Source organism: Ursus maritimus, unplaced genomic scaffold (genome assembly GCF_017311325.1).
Source record: "Ursus maritimus isolate PB19 unplaced genomic scaffold, ASM1731132v1 scaffold_24, whole genome shotgun sequence".
NCBI lineage: Eukaryota > Metazoa > Chordata > Mammalia > Carnivora > Ursidae > Ursus > Ursus maritimus.
In genome coordinates, this window is record NW_024424897.1 from 35,467,610 (window position 1) to 35,490,073 (window position 22,464).

Here is a 22,464-nt window from a genome sequence, read left to right on the forward strand (position 1 = left end):
TTATCCATATTTCACAAATTAAGGATGCACGAACTTTTCCAAAGAATAGGAATGAGGGACCAGATATTTGAAACCAGCTCAGGCTTATTCCAAAGTCTGTGCTCTTTTACGTGGCCTGAAAATACCCACCCGTGTTAGCATGGACAAGAGTGTTCTGTTAGCTTTTTCTCAAGTTAGGGCCTGGGTGTCTTTAGTCCTTTCTGTCTCTCCTCACCCCCAATCCTTCCTGCTCACTCCAGATCAGTCGTCGATAAGAATGTTTGGGATTAGGCCCATCATTAAGCCACCTGTGAGCTCCAGTCTGTTTCCTCTTCTTATGGTGCCCAATGGGCAGAGCCCACTTGGTGGCTCCAGGTCCTCTCAGGGCTGAGACACCATTATCCTCTCCCACCCCATCCTCTTTGCACCCCTCCCCCAACCTCAGGGAATCTTGTTTTTGAAGATTTTGCCTACTCAAACACTGCATTTATGAAGATGTCCTGTTCCCATTACTTATTATCATTAACTGGAACTTCTGGCCAGCATGAGGTAGCCAGCACTACCTGGGGTGGCAAACTGTCATCAGAAAGACAGTGGCAGGGTGAGCCTCAGCTGAGGCACACCCAGGATTGCTGGAGTATTGAAAACAGCTGACAGTTGCTTATTATCTCTATGCCTCCTGGGGTGGCCTGGGCTTATTATCCTAGGTGACCCCCCCGGCTCACTGACATACACACATGGAGCTGGGCTTGAAGCTAGATTTCCTGGCACACAAGGCAGTGGTCTTTTCACTCAGGCTGCTTTCTAAACTTTTGTACCCTGTCTTCCCATGCCCCCAAACCACCAAATGTCTCCCACTCTCTCCAGGACCAATCTTCTTCCTTGGCCTAGCACTTAAAGGGATCCGTGATCGTCACCTGCTTGCTTTCAGATGTCATTGTCCTTCCTGCCCTAAAGCACTGCTGTGTTCCTCTCCCAACATTCCTCGCGTCCCTTGAGAACTTTGCAAATGTTGGTGCTCTGACTTGAGACCCCTTGCCTTCCTTTCCCTTCTGGAAACCACTCTCTACCGGGAGGCTTCGGCCCTTCATTGTCTGCACACTCATGTGGCTCTTACCACTTTCTGCCTCACTGTCTGGAGCAGGTGGGCTCAGCTTTCGGCTTTCCAGTGCTCAGCCAGGGAGCCAGCATTTGAGTTCCCCTCCCAGCTCGGTTCCTCTCTGGGCCTCTCGGCAAGCCTTGCACATTGGGTCCTCCCTGTGGTGGCAATTAGGCAGTTGTATTCATCACGATGGCCGTGTTTTTCAGCTGGGGAAATGTTGGCGGGCCTAGGACTAGAACACGGAATCCCTGCTGTTCTTATTATCCCGGTAATACCAGTGAAGGTTTTAAATTTTTCTTTTATTAAAAAGACTAATGAAAGTAATATCACTCCCTAACAGAAGAAAGCATTGTGTGTGTCAGGAAATTTCCCGGAGCAGAGTCTTTCCCCATTCTTCTTGCTGACCTTCCCCAACAGGTGTGGGCTGAGAGCAAGGACAGCTTCAAGGTCCTATCTTGGGGTCTGCCTCTCATCTGCGTAGGGAGGAGGGAAGCAGGCCCAAGGCCTCTAAGGCCAACCAGGATTCCCTGCCCATGGAGGGTGGCAGCTGGTGGCAAAGAGTAGTAATTTCCCCTCGGATCTCCCTTCTTATTATTCTTTCTAAGAACATCTACCTTAGAGTGATTCAAATGGATATATATTTACAATATATTAATTATGTAGACATATAAAATATATTTAAAATAAAACATTTAGGAAAAACCACCCTCTGCTTTGCTAAACATCCCAGACAGCATACCAAGTTTAACAATCAGCATAGGTCAGTGTCTCCTTTCCCTACTGTCTTGTGGCTTCTACCTTTCTTTGCAAATGTTTAGGGATTGGTGTTTGCTCTTTGCTTCAACCACATGGATTTATAGAGAGAAACTGAGGCAGAGGGTTGAAGGCACACAAGCATGAGATTCCTGCCCCTAGTGCCTTTTTGTGCCCAAAGTTAGGGTTCAAAATCCATTAAGCAGCTAAATTATTCAGAGAATCCATAACCTTTCCATAAAACTGGCTTGAGGTGAGCTCTGAAAATGGTTCACTCTTCACTTGACCCAGAAAATTCCACAAAATCATGCAAACCTTTTAAGACCACCCCTGAAACTGCCAGGCCAGCAAGGGTGTGTGGTCTGAAAAGCCCCGCAGTCTCTGAACGGTGTGACTTTGCAGAAGCCACGCATGCATGCTGGGCTGTCCCTCTAAGGGTTCAGCTTCAGCAGCCAAACAGGGGCTCACCCTACCACTGCCGAAAGCTCCCCTGCTCAGGGGAACACGAAAGAGGTCGCTGGGCACGGGTTGAAATGACAAACAGTGACTCTTCTACAAATGTGGAGGTTTATTTCAACAAAATGTGAAAAGAATACAATTTACTGATGCTCCTTGCTCATCAGGGTATGTGTCCCTCGAATTCTCAATGAGACCAGTGAAGGCTGCTTTGTGAACTAAGTGAATATGGCCATCTCAGCTCAGGCAAGTCTTGTCAATGCATCACTGATACTCCTCCGAGCTCAGTAACCTCACGTATGCAACGGGCTGGGGGAGTATCAGGTTGCTCACGTTCTATGGCTCTTCCTGGCTTCTCTGTAAGAAGAATCCCCGTCCGGGGGAGACCTGCAGGGAGGCACTCTGGGGACAGGGGGGTAGGCCATACAGACATCTAGAGAGGAACTCTGGTGAAGGGGGAGAGGTAAAACAAGTGTGACCCGCCCTGCCTCTGAAGAAATGCCAGGGCAAGCAGAGGGGTTTGTACCGCCTACAGGTATACGGAATCTTACTAATTACGGAAAAGAATAATCTGGTCCAAGACAAATCCAGTTTTTACTTAAGCTGATACCAGCAGTAGTGGATGCTTCTTTCTGGACTGAACGTTGTTCCCCACCCCTTCCTGCCCTCGTCGATGGTGCTGAACGCCTGCACTTCGCACCAGGGCAGCCTGGCCGAGGCGCCGAGCTCCCGAGAGCAGTCAGTGATGTATCCGGTGCCCATCTGCACAAGCGGTTCCCGGAGAAGGGAGGCGGGGCTCCTTGTGCGCGGACTATAGCGTTAAGGCTCAAAACTGTAGCTCGTACGAAAGTGTTCATACCACTGCACCGAAATGTCTTAGTGATTTATTTCCTCCTTGGTCATCAGTGACAAATGCAATTAGCTGCACCGTAAGACCCGGACGGTCCACCAGCCGCTCTCGCTTTAGGAACACCGACGGGGGAATGCGCACGCTCTCTCCTCCTTGAGTAATAAACTCCCTCCACCACTGGTGAGGAGGCCCCTGCCGCTGGCCAGGGAGGGACCGGTGAGCCCGGAAGACAGCAGCACCACGACGGAGTTGTAGGTCAGCTTAAGGTCACGTGGATTCTGTGTTCCCGGGAAGCCTGCTCACACGGGGAAGGCCGGCTCCTGGTGCTGAGAGCAGAGACGTCAGCAGGGTTCCTTTCAGCAGCTGTGGGGAGACCAGCCGTACCGCTGCTAGGAGAGTCACCCTGGAAATAGAGCGGAGTGACTCTGTAGGCACTAGTGACCTTTTATAACTATCAAAGCTCCAGGCTTCATAGTAAGTAGTAACCTTCCAAGTCCTAAAAAAGAGAGACTGTCGGGCCCACTCCCCCTGTGGCATGAAGTAACTACTTCCCATCAGCCACAGAAAGGGCCGCTCCCCCAGGCTCCTCTTCGGCCCCAGCTCAGGCTACTGCACTATGTGACTCCCAGCAGGTCAACAGCTGGTGAGCGGTGACATGCAAGGTAGGGTAGGCCAACCATCTTTCCATTTGCTCTAAGGGAATCAAACCCACAGTCGAGGCCCCTAAATCAACAACAGTGACTCGGTCTGCTTCCTGGATCATGGTTTTGCCCTCATCTTTGAGTTCCCACGGAGCTTGCAGATTTTATACTCCATGAAGAAGAGACAGGTACCTTGGTGTGAGTAAATTGGGAACTATTCCTCTCCAGCACCTAGTGCGTACCAGGCTGAACATGGAGGTAAAAAAAAAAAAAAGAAAGACTCGGGGCTTCCTCCTCGCCCTGGCCCTCGTCTGTTGCCGGCGGCCGCAGGCTCATGGGGCCAGGGGCGAGGGCGGGCTGCCGACTGCCTGACACCGCCGCCCATTTCCCTGGGCTGGGGCCGGGGAGCTGTCAGGCCAGGAGCAGCAGCCCTGCTTTTGTGTAGTGAGGCCTCATGGTACAGTCTTGTACCCTTCATTGCCTTCGCAGGTCCTGGCAGGGACAGAGGGCTGCAGTCCCAGACAAGGTAATAAATACTGAACGGGACAGGTGTGACCGCTGGGGGCTTTGTGATCCTATATCCCGGTACGTCATGCATAACCCGAAAACGTTCAAGGGGAAGCAAAATGCCACTTGGATTCCAGCGCTGGGTCTCCTGTGCCTTCTCAGTAGAGTGGTTTTGGCTATAAGAGGCAGCTCTAGCCCTTTTCTCCAGAGGCAGGGCGGGGATGGGCAGGAAGCCCTTTCTACGTTGAAGGGGAGTCCATGGTGGAGAGGATCCGCACGACTTCTGCTCGCTGCGTGGGTGAGATGTGCTGAGTCATGTGAACGATGGAGTCCATGGCAACCTCGGGATTGGCCTGTACCAAGCTGGAGAGAGGATTGCGGACGGTGAGGAAGAGAGAGCAGCAGCGTCTAGATGACGGGAGCTTAAGAACTGTCTGGGAGCATGCTGACAGAACCCACTGCAGCTTCCCCAGCCACCCCTCACCGGATTTGTCTTCCTACATGAAGAGTCGCCAGCAGCAAGGCAACTACGAGATGGACCTGACACGTTTCGCTACGCCAGAAAGTAAGGAATTAAAACAAAAACAAAGACGAAAACCCAAAAAAACCCCCTAATAAAAGCAGTGGGGGTGTGTCACAAAGAAAATGGAACCGGCACAAAGGTGTTCCTACTGGCTCAGTCTGGGACATTTTGGGCATTGAAGTGAGTGTAATAATGAATTGCAAATTATTAAAAAAATAGAAATTCATTATTGGTGTAGACTAATGAATACATACATGAATGGAGAAAGAAGACTTCATGCTTACAGGAGAACTGGAGTGGGGACTGTGGAGGACAGAGTTGGAAAGTTATCCTTTTGCAACCTCGCCGTAAAGGCCGGCTCAGACCAGAGCCCTCCACGGGTGCTGGATCTAGGCGGGAATCCTGCTGAGGAACAGGGTACCTGCGACGGCCCTCCAGTGTCTCCCCCCAGACTGACTGTTTATCGGGTGCAATGGGGGAGATCAGTAAGTAGCATCTTGACCAGGTGATTCTAACACCAGGAGGGGCAGATGACATCATGTCTCCAGATGTGGTACCCCCGTGAAGGCCACTTCAGGGATGTAATATTCCAGTGTAATATTAATCATGAGAAAACATCAGACGACAGCAAAACGAGCAATGTTCTACAAACGGTGGACTAGGTAAAAGCTTCCATCAGTGGTGGGGCGCCTGGGTAGCTCAGTCGGTTAAGTGTCCGACTCTTGACTTCGGCTCAGGTCATAAGATCAAGCCCCGCACTGCACTCAGCACAGAGTGTGCAGCCTGCTTGGTATTCTCTCTCTCCTTTCCCTCTCAAAAAAACCCCTATCAACGTTAAATTTACTAAAATTGCTCCTACTGTGGTTAGGTAAGAGCAAACACACTTTACTATCTGGGGCAAAGGGCCGTGATCCATGTCACTCATCCTCGGTAGGTTTATGGGAGGGTGTATCTATGGGAAAGCAAGCGCACTCCTCACAAGTGATAAAGCAAAGGGGGTAAACTGTAAATAATGGGTCCCCCTGAGTACAGATCTGTCTCCCGAACTGACATTTATGTCCCCAGCCGCCTCCACCACCCACTCGATGGAGAACACTGAAAACTCTTGGCTGTGGGAGGGGAGGAGCTGCTAGGCCGTGCTTTTCGCACAGAATCGTTCGTCCAGTCTGAGGATCACTTGGAGGTACCGGTCGGGCACAGTGAACTAGGCCTTCGTCTCGTGGAGATCCCTAAGTGCCCGAGGGACCAGGAGCGGAGAAACAACTGTGTTTCTGGGCTCTGTTTTTATCAGAGGGTCAACTACAGCGGTCTCAAACAGAAAACCCCACAAAGATCATAAGGCATCTTCTCACGATCTGTTCTTAAATCTTTGCTCCTTCCCAGGAAGCGAGCCCAGCTTCTCCTACAGAAATCCCCCGCTGTGGGTCTCACCTGCGGATCTGCTTCAGGACGTAGTCTCTGCTGATATACTTGATGTTTTCCTCGATTACTGAGCGAACACCATCTTCCTCGGTCAGCTGCTTCTCCAGCCACTCCACCAGATCCTTGTTATTGTCCCAAACGTAGGCCTGCAAACAGACAACTCTTGGTCAAACACCAGAGGCTAAGCCAGGCTGGACACCCTGATTGTTCACGGTTCTGCACGACTGCTGGCCTTGTAGTGGAAAGAGGCCTCAGGACAGGAGTGTCCTCATTCTCTTTTCTTTTTTTGGTACAAGATGCCTCTTGAAGCATCCACTTGGGCTCCTGGAGGCACCCAGGTTCACACTCTGACTTCAGTCCTATCACTGTAGGTCTCTACCTACTCCACAAAGGCTGACAGACTGGAACCAGCTGATGGGCTGGAGAGAAACAGTTAAAAGCCCGAATTGTTTAGTGCAGTGCTGATTGAGAGGCGCCTGCCTGGCTCACACAGTGGAGCACGTGACTCTTGATCTCGTGGTTGTGAGTGTGAGACCCACGTGGGTGTAGAGTTTACCTAAAAAATAGAAGTCAACGTGTGTTTAAAAAAACCTAAGGGGTGCCGGGGTGGCTCAGTCGTTGAGCATCCGACTCTTGATTTCTGCTCAGGTCATGATCTCGGGGTTGTGAGATCGAGCCTGGTGTCCAGCTCCATGCTCAGTGCAGAGCCTGCTTGAGATTCTCTCTCTCCCTCCCCCCTCCACCCCCTGCTTGCGTGTGCACTCTAAATATCTGTAAAAAAAATTCAAATGAAACGTTGTCTTTTCTGAGGAGGTGATCCACAATTCTTAAACTGTAAGTCTCTAGCCCCTGCCAGGCTGGCAGAGGACTTGCGCGGTTGGGGAAGCCTTGATGCTAGGGGAGAGCCACTAGGTCAGAAACCTACCCCCCATTTTACTGTCTGTGAGAATATTCCAAAGGGGTAAGGTGTCTGTAACCCTGAAAATCTCAACAAACCACCTTGTGCCTCCTTTTTTTCGAGATCATTTAGCTGAGTATTTCCTAGGTAGTTGACTACATAATAATTCAGGAGTGTGTTAGAAACCTAATAGCCTTCTCCTTGCTCTCTTCTCCTCTCATTTTCTTTACAAATCATTTAGGAATCGTTTTGTTAATGGTTTCCGGAAAACCAAGTACCACCATTAGGGCTCATTCATATTTATGTCATTTTGTTTGGGTAATTAAACACAAAGCTCGTCATTTAAAGGTGCGCTATCCTTCTCTGTTATCACTAACGAAGTCAAAGTCAGAATGACAATGAGTTTGGCGCTGTAATTTAATAGGTGGGTGCATTAGGGACTCTCAGAGGCTTTGAGGCTTGAGACGTGGCTCAGGAAACCTGTATACAAGCAAGGCGTCGGAGCCATGGCTGTCACTGCAGGAGCCAGGAGGCACAGAGGGAATGTCGTCTTCACCCCCCTCAAGGGCAGCATGCAGTCAGAAACAGCGCTGTGCGGTTTTCTAACTTTCTACTTCATGCCTTCAAAAGGAATGGCTTCTCGTAGACTCTCACTTCCACATCTCTCACTTAGCCGGTGAGTTAGCTGTGACCGCTTATTTATTACATCATGTGACTGGCTTCCACGTTTCTAAAAATTCTTAAGGAGCCCTTCACAGTGGAAGGATTAAGGAGCAGGGGATTAAGGGTCAGCAGTGTGCCCTTCCTCGTTCTTTAATGCAGTTCTTTTTCTGGCCCCCAACGTGCCCTCTGTTTGGGACAGCGGATACAAAGATCAGCTCTCCTAGCGAGGGTGTGATGGCCAAGCCAGTGTCAGCCCGAGCCTCGGTCAGGACTTCTGCTGCCATCTCTGAGGCAAAGGGCAGGGAAGTGTCTTGTTCGGAAGGAAAGGAGGTGCGTGGCCATGTCTTCCCCACACTGCAGTGGTCTTCTCTCCGGTATCCCCGGCGCCATGCGCCCCACATATGGACTGGATACATTGGGACTCTTACCCACTGCCGCCGAACTCGGACATCTCCAACTCTATCGTTGGTAATTTAGACTTCTCCATGGCTTGAGGACTTAGGCACAGGCCCTTACTTATGCAGATTTTGAGGGTTGGAAAAAATAAAACAGTGAATGCTTCTTGGGTTTCAGAATGGGAAACAAAACAAAACTAGATTTACCCAAGAATCCCAAAGCCTTTAGGAGAATATTTAATACTCTTATTAATCATTTTTAATCCGTTTGCTTTTAATTAAGAAACAGCATGATGCTTTCCTATCAACATATGCCAGGGAGCAGATTAATTGTGGCTTAAGATAACTCTCCTTGATTGGTGTAATGTATTAGCTAACGAGACGCCTGCTTCTAACGATGCTCAGACACTGCGCTGGAAAGCCAGCTACCCTCTAGAGAGAACTCTGCCTTCCCCTCCCGCAGCCACAGGATATGCCAGGTGTTGAAATTAACCATTTCAAAAGTTCCTAGACAGGAATTAAGGGCAACACGTATGAAAGATTTGCTGTTCGCTCTAAATACGACAACTGGACGACAACCACCAAGCCAAACCTCAGTCAAGCGTCCATCATGGCAGCGTATGCCAAGGCGATGGGGTCCCAAACCCTCGTCAATAGCATTTGCAGCAGGAACAAACAAACGTCAGCACCCACAGTGCCACAGGGTTTTCTTAACGGGCCTGGGAGGGTGTAGGGTACTGCAAGGCTCCCTTCTACGGAGTTAAGGAGGCTACAGTTCCCTACCTGCCCTCCGAGAACCAAGATGTAAGGCTCATCATCCCAGCCATCCAGAAGGACGGGCCAACCCTATTCCCAGAAAGGGAAGCCCTTATCATTTCCCTCCTTAACATTATGAAAACGTGGCTGATTATTTCCAGTGTGGATTTTAAAAGCAAGTGTGAAATGCTGGGCTGCTAATCTCATGACAGGCCTGGGCTCACGAGTCGCCTGCCTCACACTCATCCCAATCGAACATTTTAATACCAATAAAGTATTGATAATTAAACATCGCCACACTGGCCTTACAGTACCTGTTCAGCGGATGCTTTATCCTTCTCTGCATCAGTGGATAAGAATCTCGGGCACTACGCAGCCTCACTAATTGTACGTAGTAATTAGTCTATCGCACAAAATCTAAATGACCTGTTTAGAAAGTCTCCTTTCTAAGGATTGGATAGCTGTTAAGTCCTCCTTATTCAGTGTACAGGAGGACCAGAGAGTGACCAGGGCACAGTCTGATGAATCTGAGTCCTGATTACCATGCCCTGTAGATAACTCAACTGGGGAGCTTTCTGGAGATACCTCCGGCAGTGTGATTTTTTTTTTTTTTCTGAGGCTTTGGAGTAAAACAGCAAACAGCCATGTGGGCTGGGGTGGCCTGTGGACCCTGTCTCCTCAGAGCTACTCTGGTCTCAGCCCCACCCAGGGCCAAAAAAATGTTTCCCAGGTTCTGTCTTCCCTCCTCCTTCCCTGGCCCGAAATCAGAAGTTCGGTGCATGGGACTTGGCCAGGGGTAGCATGAGACCGGGCTTTGGGGACAGGGGAAATCAGACAAGCCCATCAATGGTGCTTTTTCCTCTGTCATCCTCTCAAGGGCCTCCACTGACCGACCATCTCGTTTGGAAATCCAGAGTAAGCGTGAGTGGGTGGTGAATGACCCGGATCACAAGACCGTATTACGGCACCCTAGCCTGTGGGTAAGTTAGAGCAAGCCACGTCAAAGGACACGTACTGAGACTCGACTGTGCTCACGGCTCCTGCCACAATCGTGAAGTCACACCTGTAGCTCTTAGTTCACCCTCTGATGTGTGCTGAGCTGAGCGAAGAGGAGCGAACAGGCGTCTTTTGAGTGTCTACTAAGTGCCAGGCACTGTGCTCCATACCTTCTTTATTGTGTCATTTAAAACTCACTCAACCCTGTGAAAGAAACGTCATCTCTGCTTTACACAGGAGGGGACGGAGGCTTAAATAAACACCATATCCAAGTCTGCAAGGCTGGGGTGTGCAACGTTTGTGAGATTCCAAGACCACGTTCTGCTCACGGCCCCACACAGAGTTCTCATCTCGGTTTCTACTCCTGGGGCTTGGGGGAAAATCAGTCTTTGAAATACCACATAACTCAGACTGTGGATCTAAGAATCGAGACCGAGAACCTACCCGCACAACAGACACGCACTGTGTTCCTATGACCCAATTTAAACCCCAGTTCTTGGTACTGTTTGCAGGGACCTGCAGTGATGCTTTGCCTCTCTCTGCAGCGAAGCCCTAGGCCATAAACCTTACTATTTCCTACAACAGGACTGTCCCAGTGGGTTCCGGTGGAGTCCCGTGACTCTCAGGAAGAGTCCTCTATGGGAAACAAAAGACTTGCCCTGCTAAGTTACATAACATCGCAGTGTCTTCAAATTTTCTGTCCCCAAATCTCTTTAGGATTAAGATTAAAAGACAGATTCTCTGGGACAAAAAAACACACCGCATGGCTCACAGATACCTATCGCTAAATGCCTTTCCCTGCCAGTAACCGCACTGAGGATCAGAAGGTTACTTCCCGGTGCAAAGCCAAGGTCTGGACTTGGCCGGTATTTGCACCTGAGACACAGTGCACAATATCTATCACTGTTTGAAGAACCAATGGTGGGGGGGATGACATTTTTAAGGTTTTAAGCCATTCCCAAATACGGAGCCGATTCTGTGTCAGCCCTTCCCAGGCAGCAGAGACGGCGTTTCAACTGTGCAACACTTTCTTCTCTCAAGGGCGCTCCAGATTTTATCACCCACCCCACACTAAACTAGGTCCTGCTGAGGCTGCAGAATATGGAAGGAGGTTTCAAAGCCACATCGCAGCATCGCCGCCCGCCCTTTCTCTCCTCAGCTGTCGTCCCGTAGTACGGAGCTCAAGAGAATGTGGTCTTTTGTAGGCAGGAGGGAGGGAATAGCCTTAGTTCCTGGGTACGGTTGGTTCCCAGCACCTCGGGCGGCGGCCTCCTGCCTGTGGGGCCGGGGTTGTCTCCTGCACTCGATTTCCAGCTGGAGTCTGTGCACACACAGCCCACTGTTCTCTCCACCTCGACGACACGGCAAGGACTGGCTTCTCCGGATGCACCGTCCCCTGGATACAGGATGCTAAGGAACTGAAGGGCCTATTCACTCACTTCATGCTCGGAGGGAAGCTATTCCTTCTCCTCATCCTTGTGCTTACTGAGGCCATGCACGTCCATTACTGACTAATGTGGTAGGGAGGCGGTGCGGGCCTCTCCTGGCCACACACACACACTCCATTTACCTAGCCGGCCACTCTGAACTGGAGAACAACCTCTTATTTTACACTTGCGTGACTTTCAATGCCAACTTCCACTAGGAGCTGCCAGTAGCCACTGACAAAATTGTCTCACTCAATTATGATGCCACAGACTGACCTTAACCTGAACCAGATGTCACATAAGGCTGCGCTTGCCTGCTGCACATCTGAAATATTTATCTAAAAAAGCTTTTCAGTCGTAAAGAAATGGGTAGGCTTAACAGAGGTGAATCTTAGAAGCACCCAGATTCACTGGCTTTAACAATGACGGCAAATCTTGGGAGTTCCTCCCTGAGAACAGTCCGCAGAGACGTCAAGCAACACTTCGCAAGAAGAGGCTGAAGGGACCGCCCTCCCTCAGTACGCTAACCCATGAGGCACCAAATGTTCCGATCAAAACAGCTATCAGGAAAAGACACTTTCGGCACATACACCAATATCCTGATAAATGGATATATGACCTGTATGATTTACTTTTAACTCATATAATAACTATGAATGAAGGTCAATTTCTTTTTCTTAGTAAAAGTAAATAGAGAAAAGTTCTAACTCTTTCTTCTCATCCTCCCATAGACTGTCTTGTGCAGCCCACAATTCCAGGGGCAAATACTGGTGTCTGGTCAACCTGGGCTCAGACCCGCCCATCCCAGTCCTGGGGCAAGAGCACCAGGGACACTTTCTCAGTGGGGGCACTGGTCCAAGCCCTGCGTCCTCTCCATGAGATCATCCCAAGAAGATGTGGGATTCTTGGTTCCCTGCAGACAGGGTGGACACTTCCTTCCAGCTCAGATTTGAAATCAGAAGATCTGTAGTTGAAGCCCCAGCATCTTCCTGCCCACATAACCATCACCTCTGATTAGGCTTCTTGCTCCTGACTCCTGCAGTTCCACCCCCCAGCCAGCCTCCCAAGTGGCCTTCCTACAACACAAATCAGAGTATGTCACTCTGCTGCTTTAAATACTTCAGTGGCTCCCCGCAGACTGCAGTCCAAACCCTCAACACACCTTCCATGGCCCCGCACGATCCCAGTCTCTTGGGATCTCTTGCCATCTTGAAATATTTGCAGTGCTTTGGATGCATGACACTCTTGCTATCAGGCCCTGAAACATGCCATTCCTTCTTCCTGGAACGTTCCTCCTACCTTCCCCCCACCCCTCACCCCCATCCCAACCTTTTCTTCTGGTTCATTCCTACTTTGTTTTCAGGTCTGCTGAGACACCACTTCTAGAAGTCCTCGACTCTCCTTCCCACAGAGGGGCTCCGGTGTCCTCCTCTGTGCTCCATGATGTCCTGGGTTTGCTATGTGTAATATCGGCCACACTGTTGTACATGACCTCTTGGCCAATCCATCTCCCCCTTGAGATGATGGGCTCTGTGTCAATAGGAAGAGCATCTGCCTCTTTCACTTTCCAGGGCTAATGCAGTATCTGGTACATAGTAAGTCTTCAAAAAGGTTTGCTGAATGACAGAATGAGCAGCAAAAAATGTCCTATGACCTCTTCTAACAAGCCACTGTGACATGTCACTGTGTGGAGAGGAAACAGGGCTTAGGCCTGTAGGCTTCCCTTTCACTTCTGCCTCTAGGGGCCTGAGGATTCTCGGGTGGGGTAAGGAGCAGAGCACGAAGGCTCTTCTGAGGGCACCCACCTACCTTCACAGTTCCTTCCACTTCTACAAACCAACGCCGTAACATGGCCTGAATCTGGCCATCGGTCAGCTCTGGGTTGGCATTGTGGATTTTCTTTTTGACCAGGTCCTCCAGCAGGAGACGCCTCAGCCGCCAGTAGAAGAAGGTACGGGATGTTTTCCAGTCCAGGATATCCTACGTACAGACAAGAATAAGCCTAGTCACCTCAGCCCTAATCCTTGCCCAGTGCCCAGTCCACAGGGAACTCCACCGGCACAAAACCCTGATCACTAGCAAGCCCCGTAGAGACATAACAGCTGGCCGGGACTCTAGCTCCTGCCGCTGTCTCCCCAGTTCGGAGCTACAGCCCCCTGTCCAGAGTACTGCGCACGGCAACAGGCCTCGTTAATGTGAGCCCCACCCATGGCTGAGATGTTCTGGGGAGGAGGCTGTGAACCTCCAGATAATGAGACAATACGGACCTGGTTTGGAGCAGAATGGCTCGAACAACCTGCACACGGATCAAATGTGAACTGCCTGCTGCGGGAACCCTGACACTGGGTCCACAGCCTGAGGACCGCTGGGGAAGCTGTCCCCAGTGGAGCCACATGAGACTCAGTTTCCCACCAGTAAAATGGAGCCTGCCTTCTGAGGAGTCCATGGTCATGTAAATCAGAAATTGTTTTGGGGTGATAACAGATACACGAAAAAGGGAAAAGTCTCTCCAAAAAAAAAAAGGAAACGGTTTGATCTGCACAAGTTGTTTCAATCCAACCCTAACAGTTCCCTGCTTGTGAGCCTATGTGCACGAGACATACACTCGCTTGCTTGCTCGCGGGTCTCTGACAAGTCAGGAGAAGTGGCAACCACTGTACTTACGTTAATAACACCCTTCTCCTGCATCCGGCCTGGTGTGTCGTGCAAGTCAGCAAACTGCACGGCTACCTGATGGTAAATGGGAATTAGGAATTCCTCCCGCTCCTTCAACTTGTTCTCCAGCTCCTTCCGCTCAGCTGGGCTTAGCTCTGGGGTGCCTGCAATTAAATAAACCTGCCCGTCACACTGTGTGGTGACCAGGAATCTCTCTGCACAGAAGCAGCCATAGTCACAGGAAGCTCAAAAACACTGCCCCGCTCTCTGTGGCCTGGCTCTCCATTGTGTTTACCACCTCTTTGCTGAATAACAGAACTCTGTGAGATGCCAGACTGGTCCTTATCTTGCCATGGGGAGCCCACATGTCCTCCTCTCCCTGTGGAGGTCACAACTGTAAAAGCAGCCATGGGAGTCCCTCTCCCCAGGTCTTTCTCTGAGCAGGTGCAAACAACGGCCTAGGGGCCTGTGTCTCTCATTGTCTCACTGACTGACAGCCAGGCCCCTCCTTCCCCGTGCAAGACACCATGCCCGTGCCTGACTGACCAGCATTAGAGCAGCTGGACTATTCTGCATGTGCGACAGGGGAGGGGGGCAGTCGCTATGCCTCCAGGCCCAGACCAGCAGCCCCTTCTCCCATGTCCACACAAGTCTCCCGCCGGAGGACTCCTACAGTTGCAAGCTGCTGTTACTCCACAGCTGCTAATCTCAGGTTTGAAAACTCTTAACCTGAAATCAGAACAGACTCTAATTACAGCCAGATCTGTGTGTCTTATGCCAGCTCAACAGATGGGATTAGCCAGCTTCCTAGTCTACACCTGGGCCGCTACTGCCAGAGCCAACCCCTGACCAGAGTGATAAAGACATTCTAGTTCTTGGGCTAAAAGTGAAGCAAGAGGGGAAAAGAGAATGAATGGCAGTCCACAAATCCTATTTGGATCACTGAGCTTCTAAGCACACAGTACCCTCACTCAACAGATTCCTGTAAAGAATCTACAGTTCTTTGTAACAGGGAGGACCCCCCTCCCCCACCTTCAGTCAGTCGTGTCCCAGTAGAGGTGCTGCTATGTTATGCTTTTCTTCCTAATTACTCCCAGAATAGGACTTGTAATCAATACTGAAAATTTAGCTGCCTGCCTAGTAGAGAGTGGTAAGTCTAGCTGAAGGAGCAATAGGTGACAGCCCCTGGTGTGGGGGACAACCTGAAGTGCTTTGTCACCAAAGCTGACAAATAAATACATGACCACAGGTGATGGGCTGCAGAAGAGAAAGGTCTATTTCAAGCATGTCCGTCTGGGAACAGGCCTTGCTTTTTATGCCACTATGAATCATATGCCATAAACAGCCTTGGGCTGCTGAGTGAGCTGTAAGTATTACAGATAAACACATGTTAATAGAACAGGGATGTAGCCACAGGACCCAGTTTTATTTTTATGAGGCTTTTTAGATGCCCACCTCCACCTCCGTTGTTTTTTTTTTTTTAAAGCCCATCACTACTTGAAAACCACAAGGAAGAGAGCTGATGGCTATCTCTTCTTGGGAGCTCACACAGGGCATATCACATTGGGGCCCTAACACTCAGCAGCCTTCTTTCCACACCAGGCAGAGCAGGGCTGTGGGATCAGATGAAGGCCCATCCATTCTGGGGTGGATCTGCCTAAAGAATAGATGGGAGGAGAGCCAACTGATTTCTTCTGAGATGAGACGATCTCAGTTGTAACACCCTAGACAAACATTTTTCCTTCTCTAGTAAGAGGAACACAGACTCCTTGGAGAAATAGCTGATTCCAGGGCTGGGGCAGGAAAAACAGAAGATGAGCCTGGAACACACTGTCATAAAAAGCAAGAAAGCACTCAAGTGATTGAGACATGTTAAAAGGACACAGGAGTCAGTGTGAACGTGTTCCCACTGGCCAGATCTGAGACAGTCTGAGCATCAAATTCATCAAAAATAGGACAATGATATTAATTACCAGAATATTTATGGAATGAAATAACCTGTGAGTCCATCCTAATATAAATAATTAAATGGGGGAAGAGGGAAGGGAAAGTTCTCCCTTCCAGCAGAATATTTAATAGACGTCGAAGGAATGATAGAATTAGGAAATCACCATTTTACCACCATCACAGCACTTGATTCTGCCAATTATCAATGGGTACGAAAACTAGTGGGTGAGAGTTTGTTGAGGAACAGAATATTTACATTGTCTCAAAGTATCTCCTCACAAATTACTATTAGCAAACAAAACCTGAAACAAGTAATCACAATTACCATCACCAAGAGCAGGACAAACTTACATATGCCTCCTGATATGATGTCCTGATCATAAATAACACTTCTGGAATATTCCTGCCCAAAATGCATTATCTGAATTTAGCCATGGGGAAATAGAAACAAAACCCAGACTGAGGAACATGCTACAAAAAAGGGGCCTGTGGTGCCTGACTGGCTCGGTTGGTAGAGCATGTGCCTCTTGATCTTAGGGTTGTGAGTTCAAGGCCCGCAATGGGTGTAGAGATTACTTAAAAAAATCTTACTCCCACCAACAAAAAAAAGGTGGCCTGTATTCTTCAAAAAAAGGTCAAGATGATGACAGACTAAGTAATTGAAAAGAGGTTGCAGTGTGTGGTCTAGGGTTAGATCTCAGATCTGAACAACAACAAGTCTGTAAAGGATATTATTATTCATATCAAGTGACTTGATATGAACCATGAATCAGATAGTAGTATTGTATCAGTGTTCTAGTTCCTGATGTAGATAAGTGTCTTGTGTTACAGAAGAGAAAGCCTGTGTTCTTAGAAACACACACTAAATATCTATGGATAAAGGAGCATGAGGTCTACAAATGACTGTCAGATGGTCTGCAGAAACTGTATGTGGGTGTGCTTGGAGAGAGTGGGCAAGCAAGCCCATGTACGTGAACACACAGAAACAATAAAGCGAATGGGACAAGATGTTACCAACAGGTAAATCTAAGAAAAAGGCATCAGAAGTCCTTTGTACTGGGGCGCCTGGGTGGCTCAGTCGTTAAGCGTCTGCCTTCAGCTCAGGGCGTGATCCCGGAGTCCTGGGATCGAGCCCCACATCAGGCTTCTCCACTGGGAGCCTGCTTCTTCCTCTCCCACTCCCCCTGCCTGTGTTCCCTCTCTCGCTGGCTGTCTCTCTCTCTGTCAAATAAATAAATAAAATCTTAAAAAAAAAAAAAGTCCTTTGTACTATTCTAGTAACTATTCGGTGAAATTATATCAAATGGAAAGTTAAAAAGTAAGCCAAGCTAAAGAAATGTTTTTCCTGGCTCCCTGATGCCTAAAATCAGAAGTCAAAGTTAATATCTGTGGGTACAGGGCACTATTCTAAGTGCTTTGTATCTATTAACTCAATCCTTACGACAACCTCAAAGCTGGTATTCTTACTATCCCCACCTTACAGGTGAGCAAACTGAGGCACTGAGAATTTATCTAACTCAACTCACCAAGGTCACAAAACTAGCAAGGGGCAAAAGCCAAGTTTCAGGTACAGCTGCATGGCCCCCAGAGATTTGGGGCACTATGTTATCTTGTCTCTTCTTGCTTACTTGGGTCAGAGGACAAGGAAGTGCTTCAGTAGCAGAATCTCGTTCATTTCAGGAAAGGCTAAAGGATGATGGCAGGCTTCTGGCTGAAACAGCTCAAGTTCCATCTTAGTCCCATTCCGTAACTGAGACCAAGACAATGTCTCCAATAATTCCTGCTCTGTAGATCAGACACGGTTTCCTGGGCACGCCTAAGATTTTTTTTTTTAAACTTTGTCCTAATATATATTTCTTAAAGATTTTATTTATTTATTTGAGAGAAGAGACAGAGCACGAGCAGGGGGGAAGGGGGGAGGGAGAAGCAGACTCCCCGCTGAGTAGGGAGCCTGATGCGGGACTCCATCCCAGGACCCCGGGATCGTGACCTGAGCCAAAGGCAGACACCGAACTGATGGAGCCACCCAGGCGGTATGTCCTAATATTTTTGTAAACACTGATCATATTTACCACATTACATTTAAAGTATCTGTTTATAGATTACCCTGAATCAGGCATGTCTGTTGAATTGTTTCTTTATACCCCAAGTCCCGAATAAAGAGTGTGGCCCGTAGCATTACTCACTGAACATCCATCCTCCAACTTTCTTTACATTCCGCTCACCCACCTTCACGTTGCTATGAACACAGTGCTACGTGGATTTGGTTGCACTGTTTCAGAACACCCAAAGTGAAGTTTTTATGTGAGCCCAGACCTGGTTCCTTGGGTGCCAGGGTGAAACAGAAATGTTCACTTCGTCTGTGAGTGGGCAGTCAGCTCTCCATTAAACAAGCAAGCAGTGGCTTTAAACTCGTTCATTACAGTGCTCCAAGAACTTGCCCTTTTGATGCTCTTGGGGAGTGTTTAAAAGTTCATGTAGATGGCTTCTGCGACATGGGACCTGAAAGGCACTGGGCCTTTCTCTCTACATCACTTGCCCCCCTACCCTCCTTGTCTTCCACTTTTCGGTCTAAGGCTGCCCATGACTTAGAAATTATGCACACTTCTCACTAAGGGCAGAGTGCTTGGTATCCCCTGTGAATCACGTGACTGTATGTTTTACTCCTTAATCAGACGGTAAGTCTGAGCTTGGGAGAACACATTGTTTGCTCTTGTAAGAAATAGGCCGGACTCTAAGTCCAGAGCCACATTCAGGCACAGCGATGCCCAGGCAGGAGACTGGTTGTAAGCGGGACTACAGTCTTACAACACTTCTGTACCGGCTGGCAAGCAGTCACAGTCCTAAGCGCCCTGAGCATCCACTGCCCCCACCCTGGGAACTGGGGCCACTCATGCTCCAACCCCAGGGCCCCTGAAACCTGCTGGGCAGGCCTAAGATTTAAGGGTAGCTCCTCATGTTACTGTGAGATCAAGAACCAACAACAGCGGGTAAAATCACAGCCCGGCCAGGGACAAGGGATGGTAGGACCAAGGATATGGATGAATAGAAAGTTCCAGACCTTTAGAACATCCTCCCTCTGGGTAAACCACCAACACTGTGCTTACGTATGTGTGCACCCGCACGTGTACTGTATATGTACCCCTGTACTATCTACAGCGCACACCATTTACCGAGCACTCACTGTGTGCCAGGCGCCACACTTAGCGCCTTCGGGATCACATAGCTCGTAAGTCACCATGCACAATTCAGACCTAGTTCTGGTCAGCTGTTAACACTGCTACCAAGCTGCAGTCGTCAATGTCACTGAGCGCTTTCCAAATTGCTTCACACACATCGTCTCTAATCCTTATAACAACCCAACCTTACAGACAGGGCATCTACTTTACAAATGAGAAAAACCAAGGCTCTGAAATGTAAAGCTACGTGCCCAATGGCATCCAGCTCTCACGTCGCAAAGTCTGGATTTAGACTTGGGTCTGGCTATCTCCAAAGCTTGTGTTCTTCCACACGAAATGCACCCACATCGGCCAAGCAGCTATCCTGGCAGTGGCCACAGAAGGGCAGATCAGCTGGAGGGTTTGGTTCACTGTGTTAGGAAAGGAGTTAAGAGCACGGCTCAGCGCCGGGTGCAGAGGGCAAGGACTTCTGGGCTTAGGAGCATGGCATTCTGGAAACAAGGTCTTGGCTTTACAAAGTTGGAGGGACAGAAGGGTGGCTCCTGGACTAACAGAGGTCTTGTCAAGCCAGTCAAGCTATTCCAGAGCTCTAAAAGAGTAACAGACTAAACACCTGCAATGCTCTGGCCCTCCTGAGACTAGGAAGATCAGAGCATTCCCCCAAAGGTTGCCTTGTTTGACTCCTTCCTTAATGCCTCTGATCGCAGTTCAAGACCTACCTCAAAAAAGCATCAAAGCAAGGAACAGACAGATGTAGAGGACGTGTGTATTTTAAAATGCACACGAGAAAGTCAAGGATTTGTGTGCTTTAAGTGGGGGGAGAAAAGGTTTGCTAAATTTTATTTTCTAAAAATACGAGGCTGCTCTTAAGCTAGTTAGACCCTTGTGTAGCACACCAAGGGCCCCCCTCTCCTTGTACAGCAAAGCAGCCAGCCCTGGTAATGATTTAGGGGAGATTAACAAATATGTCAATGTCTATTTTCTGCTTAATTTAAAAGCGGCGTCTATAAAGATTTTTGACTTCTGAACCCTGTTCGCCTGAAAGAAAGAAGGTAAGAATGAGGAGGGGGATAAAGAGTGATTACCCTATCATTGATCGTTTGTCAGGAGCATTCCTTATTCACTGGACTATTGTAAAAAGCTAAGCTCTCGATCAATCCTGTAAGCTCCCTGTACAATTAAATATCTTGGAATGGTTTTCTTTCTTTTCTAGCCAGATTGCAGGGCCTCAGGGTTTTTAGGAAAGCAAGTCGTTGTGTGCGTGTGTTTAAGAATATGCTACAGGGAGGAAAGTCATTCTTTTTCTAGAATCCTACTTTAGGAAAAGGCTGAAATAATGGGAGAAGAAAGGTAGATTACTCCCATCTCTACCTTCCCCAAATAAAAAGTCCCCATGAACTCCCAAAAATCCAACCTTAGAGTTAAAAATATTTTAATGTAAAGAGCTGAATCCAGAAGGAGGGTATACTAGTCCGATCAAATGAGGAAAGCTAACATTACTGTGGTGGTACCATGTGCAGAAATGCTGAAGTACCTTTCCTTTCCTCCTCACAAACACCCTCAAAGATGGGTACCTTACAGATGAGGAAACCGAGGCTCAAAAAAAGGAAGTAACGTGCTCAAGGCTGCGAAGCCAGGAAACTGTGGAGCTGGGATCTGGGCTTAGATAGTCTGGCTTCAGAGCTCATGCTCTTTTTAAATTCATTTTATATTTTTAAAATTTCCCCCAGAGTGGGTGCACGGTTCCTGGAAGTACTGCAATAGCAGGTCGACAAGTGCAGTGGACGGAGCAAGCTTCTATTCTGTCTCCTAATTCCAAAAATCCGTTTAATATATTGTCCTCGGATGGAGGACGTATCAGATATTAAACTGATAAGAACAGATACTATACTTGATCTTAGCCAAAAGGCCGAGAAGCGATATAGAGCCAGTGCCCTTTAAATGAAACAAGTTAAATTGACCCACAAGTGTCCACAGGGCAGCAGCCTGTCAGGTGTTCCTGGGGCCAGGACATAATGAAAAGCCACGTTTCTCCTCCATGGGGTCAAAGCTGGAGAGAAGCTTCCGAGGAGAGACCTGATTTCTGTAGCAGGAGGTGTTTTTTACCCAGCCATGACACTGAAGGAGGGCAGGAGGAGGGGAGCCTCACCCTATGGACGGGCAGATCACATCCTATGGTGGAGGATTTGGGGGCAGGGGTGAGACCTTCAAAGCTCAGAATAAAAATCAGACTGGTAGGCTGAAAATTCTCCTCTCAGCCAAAGACAAAAGAAATCTCTTGTGCTCAGTTTCTCGTTTATGTAACAACGATCCTAAGCTGGCAAAAAGGAAAAATGTTTAATAAAAGAATGTGATATTAAAGTGTTTTTTATTTTCTAGTTACACTAAGAAGCCTATGTAAATTTAAACCCAATTTCAACTTTTATGGGTCCTTCTTCCTTGTCTTAAGAAAGCAATTTGCTTTGATTGGTTAAATACTTATGAAGCCAAAGAGAAGGACGAGACCACTCTCCTCGCTCAACTCCAGAATATCTCAGATACAAGAACACACATCAGTACCTCAACCTGGAGACTGAAAAATCAGCATAAAAAAGACTGGAATCTTATTAAGATTCAGAAGTACAAACATAAGTAGCTGTTTAAAAGATCTGTGTAATCACATTTTCGATGTTGAAAGAAATTTCCCTGTAAAGATAGTAAGATAGGATGGAAAAAAAAACAAACAAAAAAACCCCTGCAAAACGATTTCTGTATCCATCACAGGTGTGCCTTTCTTTACACAAAAGCATTCTGGAAAAACTGAGTAAATCAGATCCTGTTTTAAATGCCTTCAGGGAGCTATTTAGAAGGAACCCTGCAGTGAATCCTTTGGTAAAGCAAATAATCCTTTTGTAATGGGAATAATTTCTCCCACCTATCTAGTTTTTTTAAAATCCCATTTTCATATATCTGCTTTTCTTCAAAGGGGGCCACACCTATCTAAATATACAACTGCATTTGCATACTGATTTTAACAGCAATCCTCTCAGGGATGTTTAACCCTAGGTTCCTTGCTATGGTGTTAGTACTCCGCTGTTCATATTTTTAAAAATCATTACAGTAAACCAGGAGATTTCCAAATAGGAATCAAAGACTCTGTTACTGCCCCTGCAGCCCTGTGCCCCCACGCAAACAGTCCACGCAGAAGAGTCAGGAAGCCGCACAGAATTCTCTGAATTCTTGAGGCAGTTAAGTCTCAAAGTCTTTACTATTTTCCTTTCCTTAGTTGCTAGCCTACTCCCCCAGTCTAGCAGGTCAAGGGATGGCATGGCTCTG

At 48.2% G+C, this 22,464-nt stretch overlaps 1 protein-coding gene and 1 non-coding gene across 6 annotated transcripts in view; both read right to left on the reverse strand.

The window, feature by feature from the left end:
- Positions 1-22,464, reverse strand: part of ACACA (acetyl-CoA carboxylase alpha) — a 281,347-nt gene that overhangs the window by 22,982 nt on the left and 235,901 nt on the right. For 4 of the 5 annotated variants that reach the window (XM_008695440.2, XM_008695439.2, XM_040640950.1 and 1 more), the window contains 4 exons: positions 14,033-14,187; positions 13,178-13,348; positions 6,243-6,379; positions 2,383-4,651 (listed from right to left, as the gene is read on the reverse strand). In XM_008695440.2, coding sequence (XP_008693662.1) covers positions 4,528-4,651; positions 6,243-6,379; positions 13,178-13,348; positions 14,033-14,187 — 587 coding nt within the window. In that variant the 3' untranslated portion in view covers positions 2,383-4,527. Of the gene's footprint in view, positions 1-2,382; positions 4,652-6,242; positions 6,380-13,177; positions 13,349-14,032; positions 14,188-22,464 lie in introns of those variants that run through there. The other variant, XM_008695441.2, reaches the window with a different exon arrangement.
- LOC121105097 lies at positions 20,880-21,070 on the reverse strand. Its single transcript, XR_005837529.1, has one exon. It is a non-coding gene; the product is annotated as a U2 spliceosomal RNA (small nuclear RNA).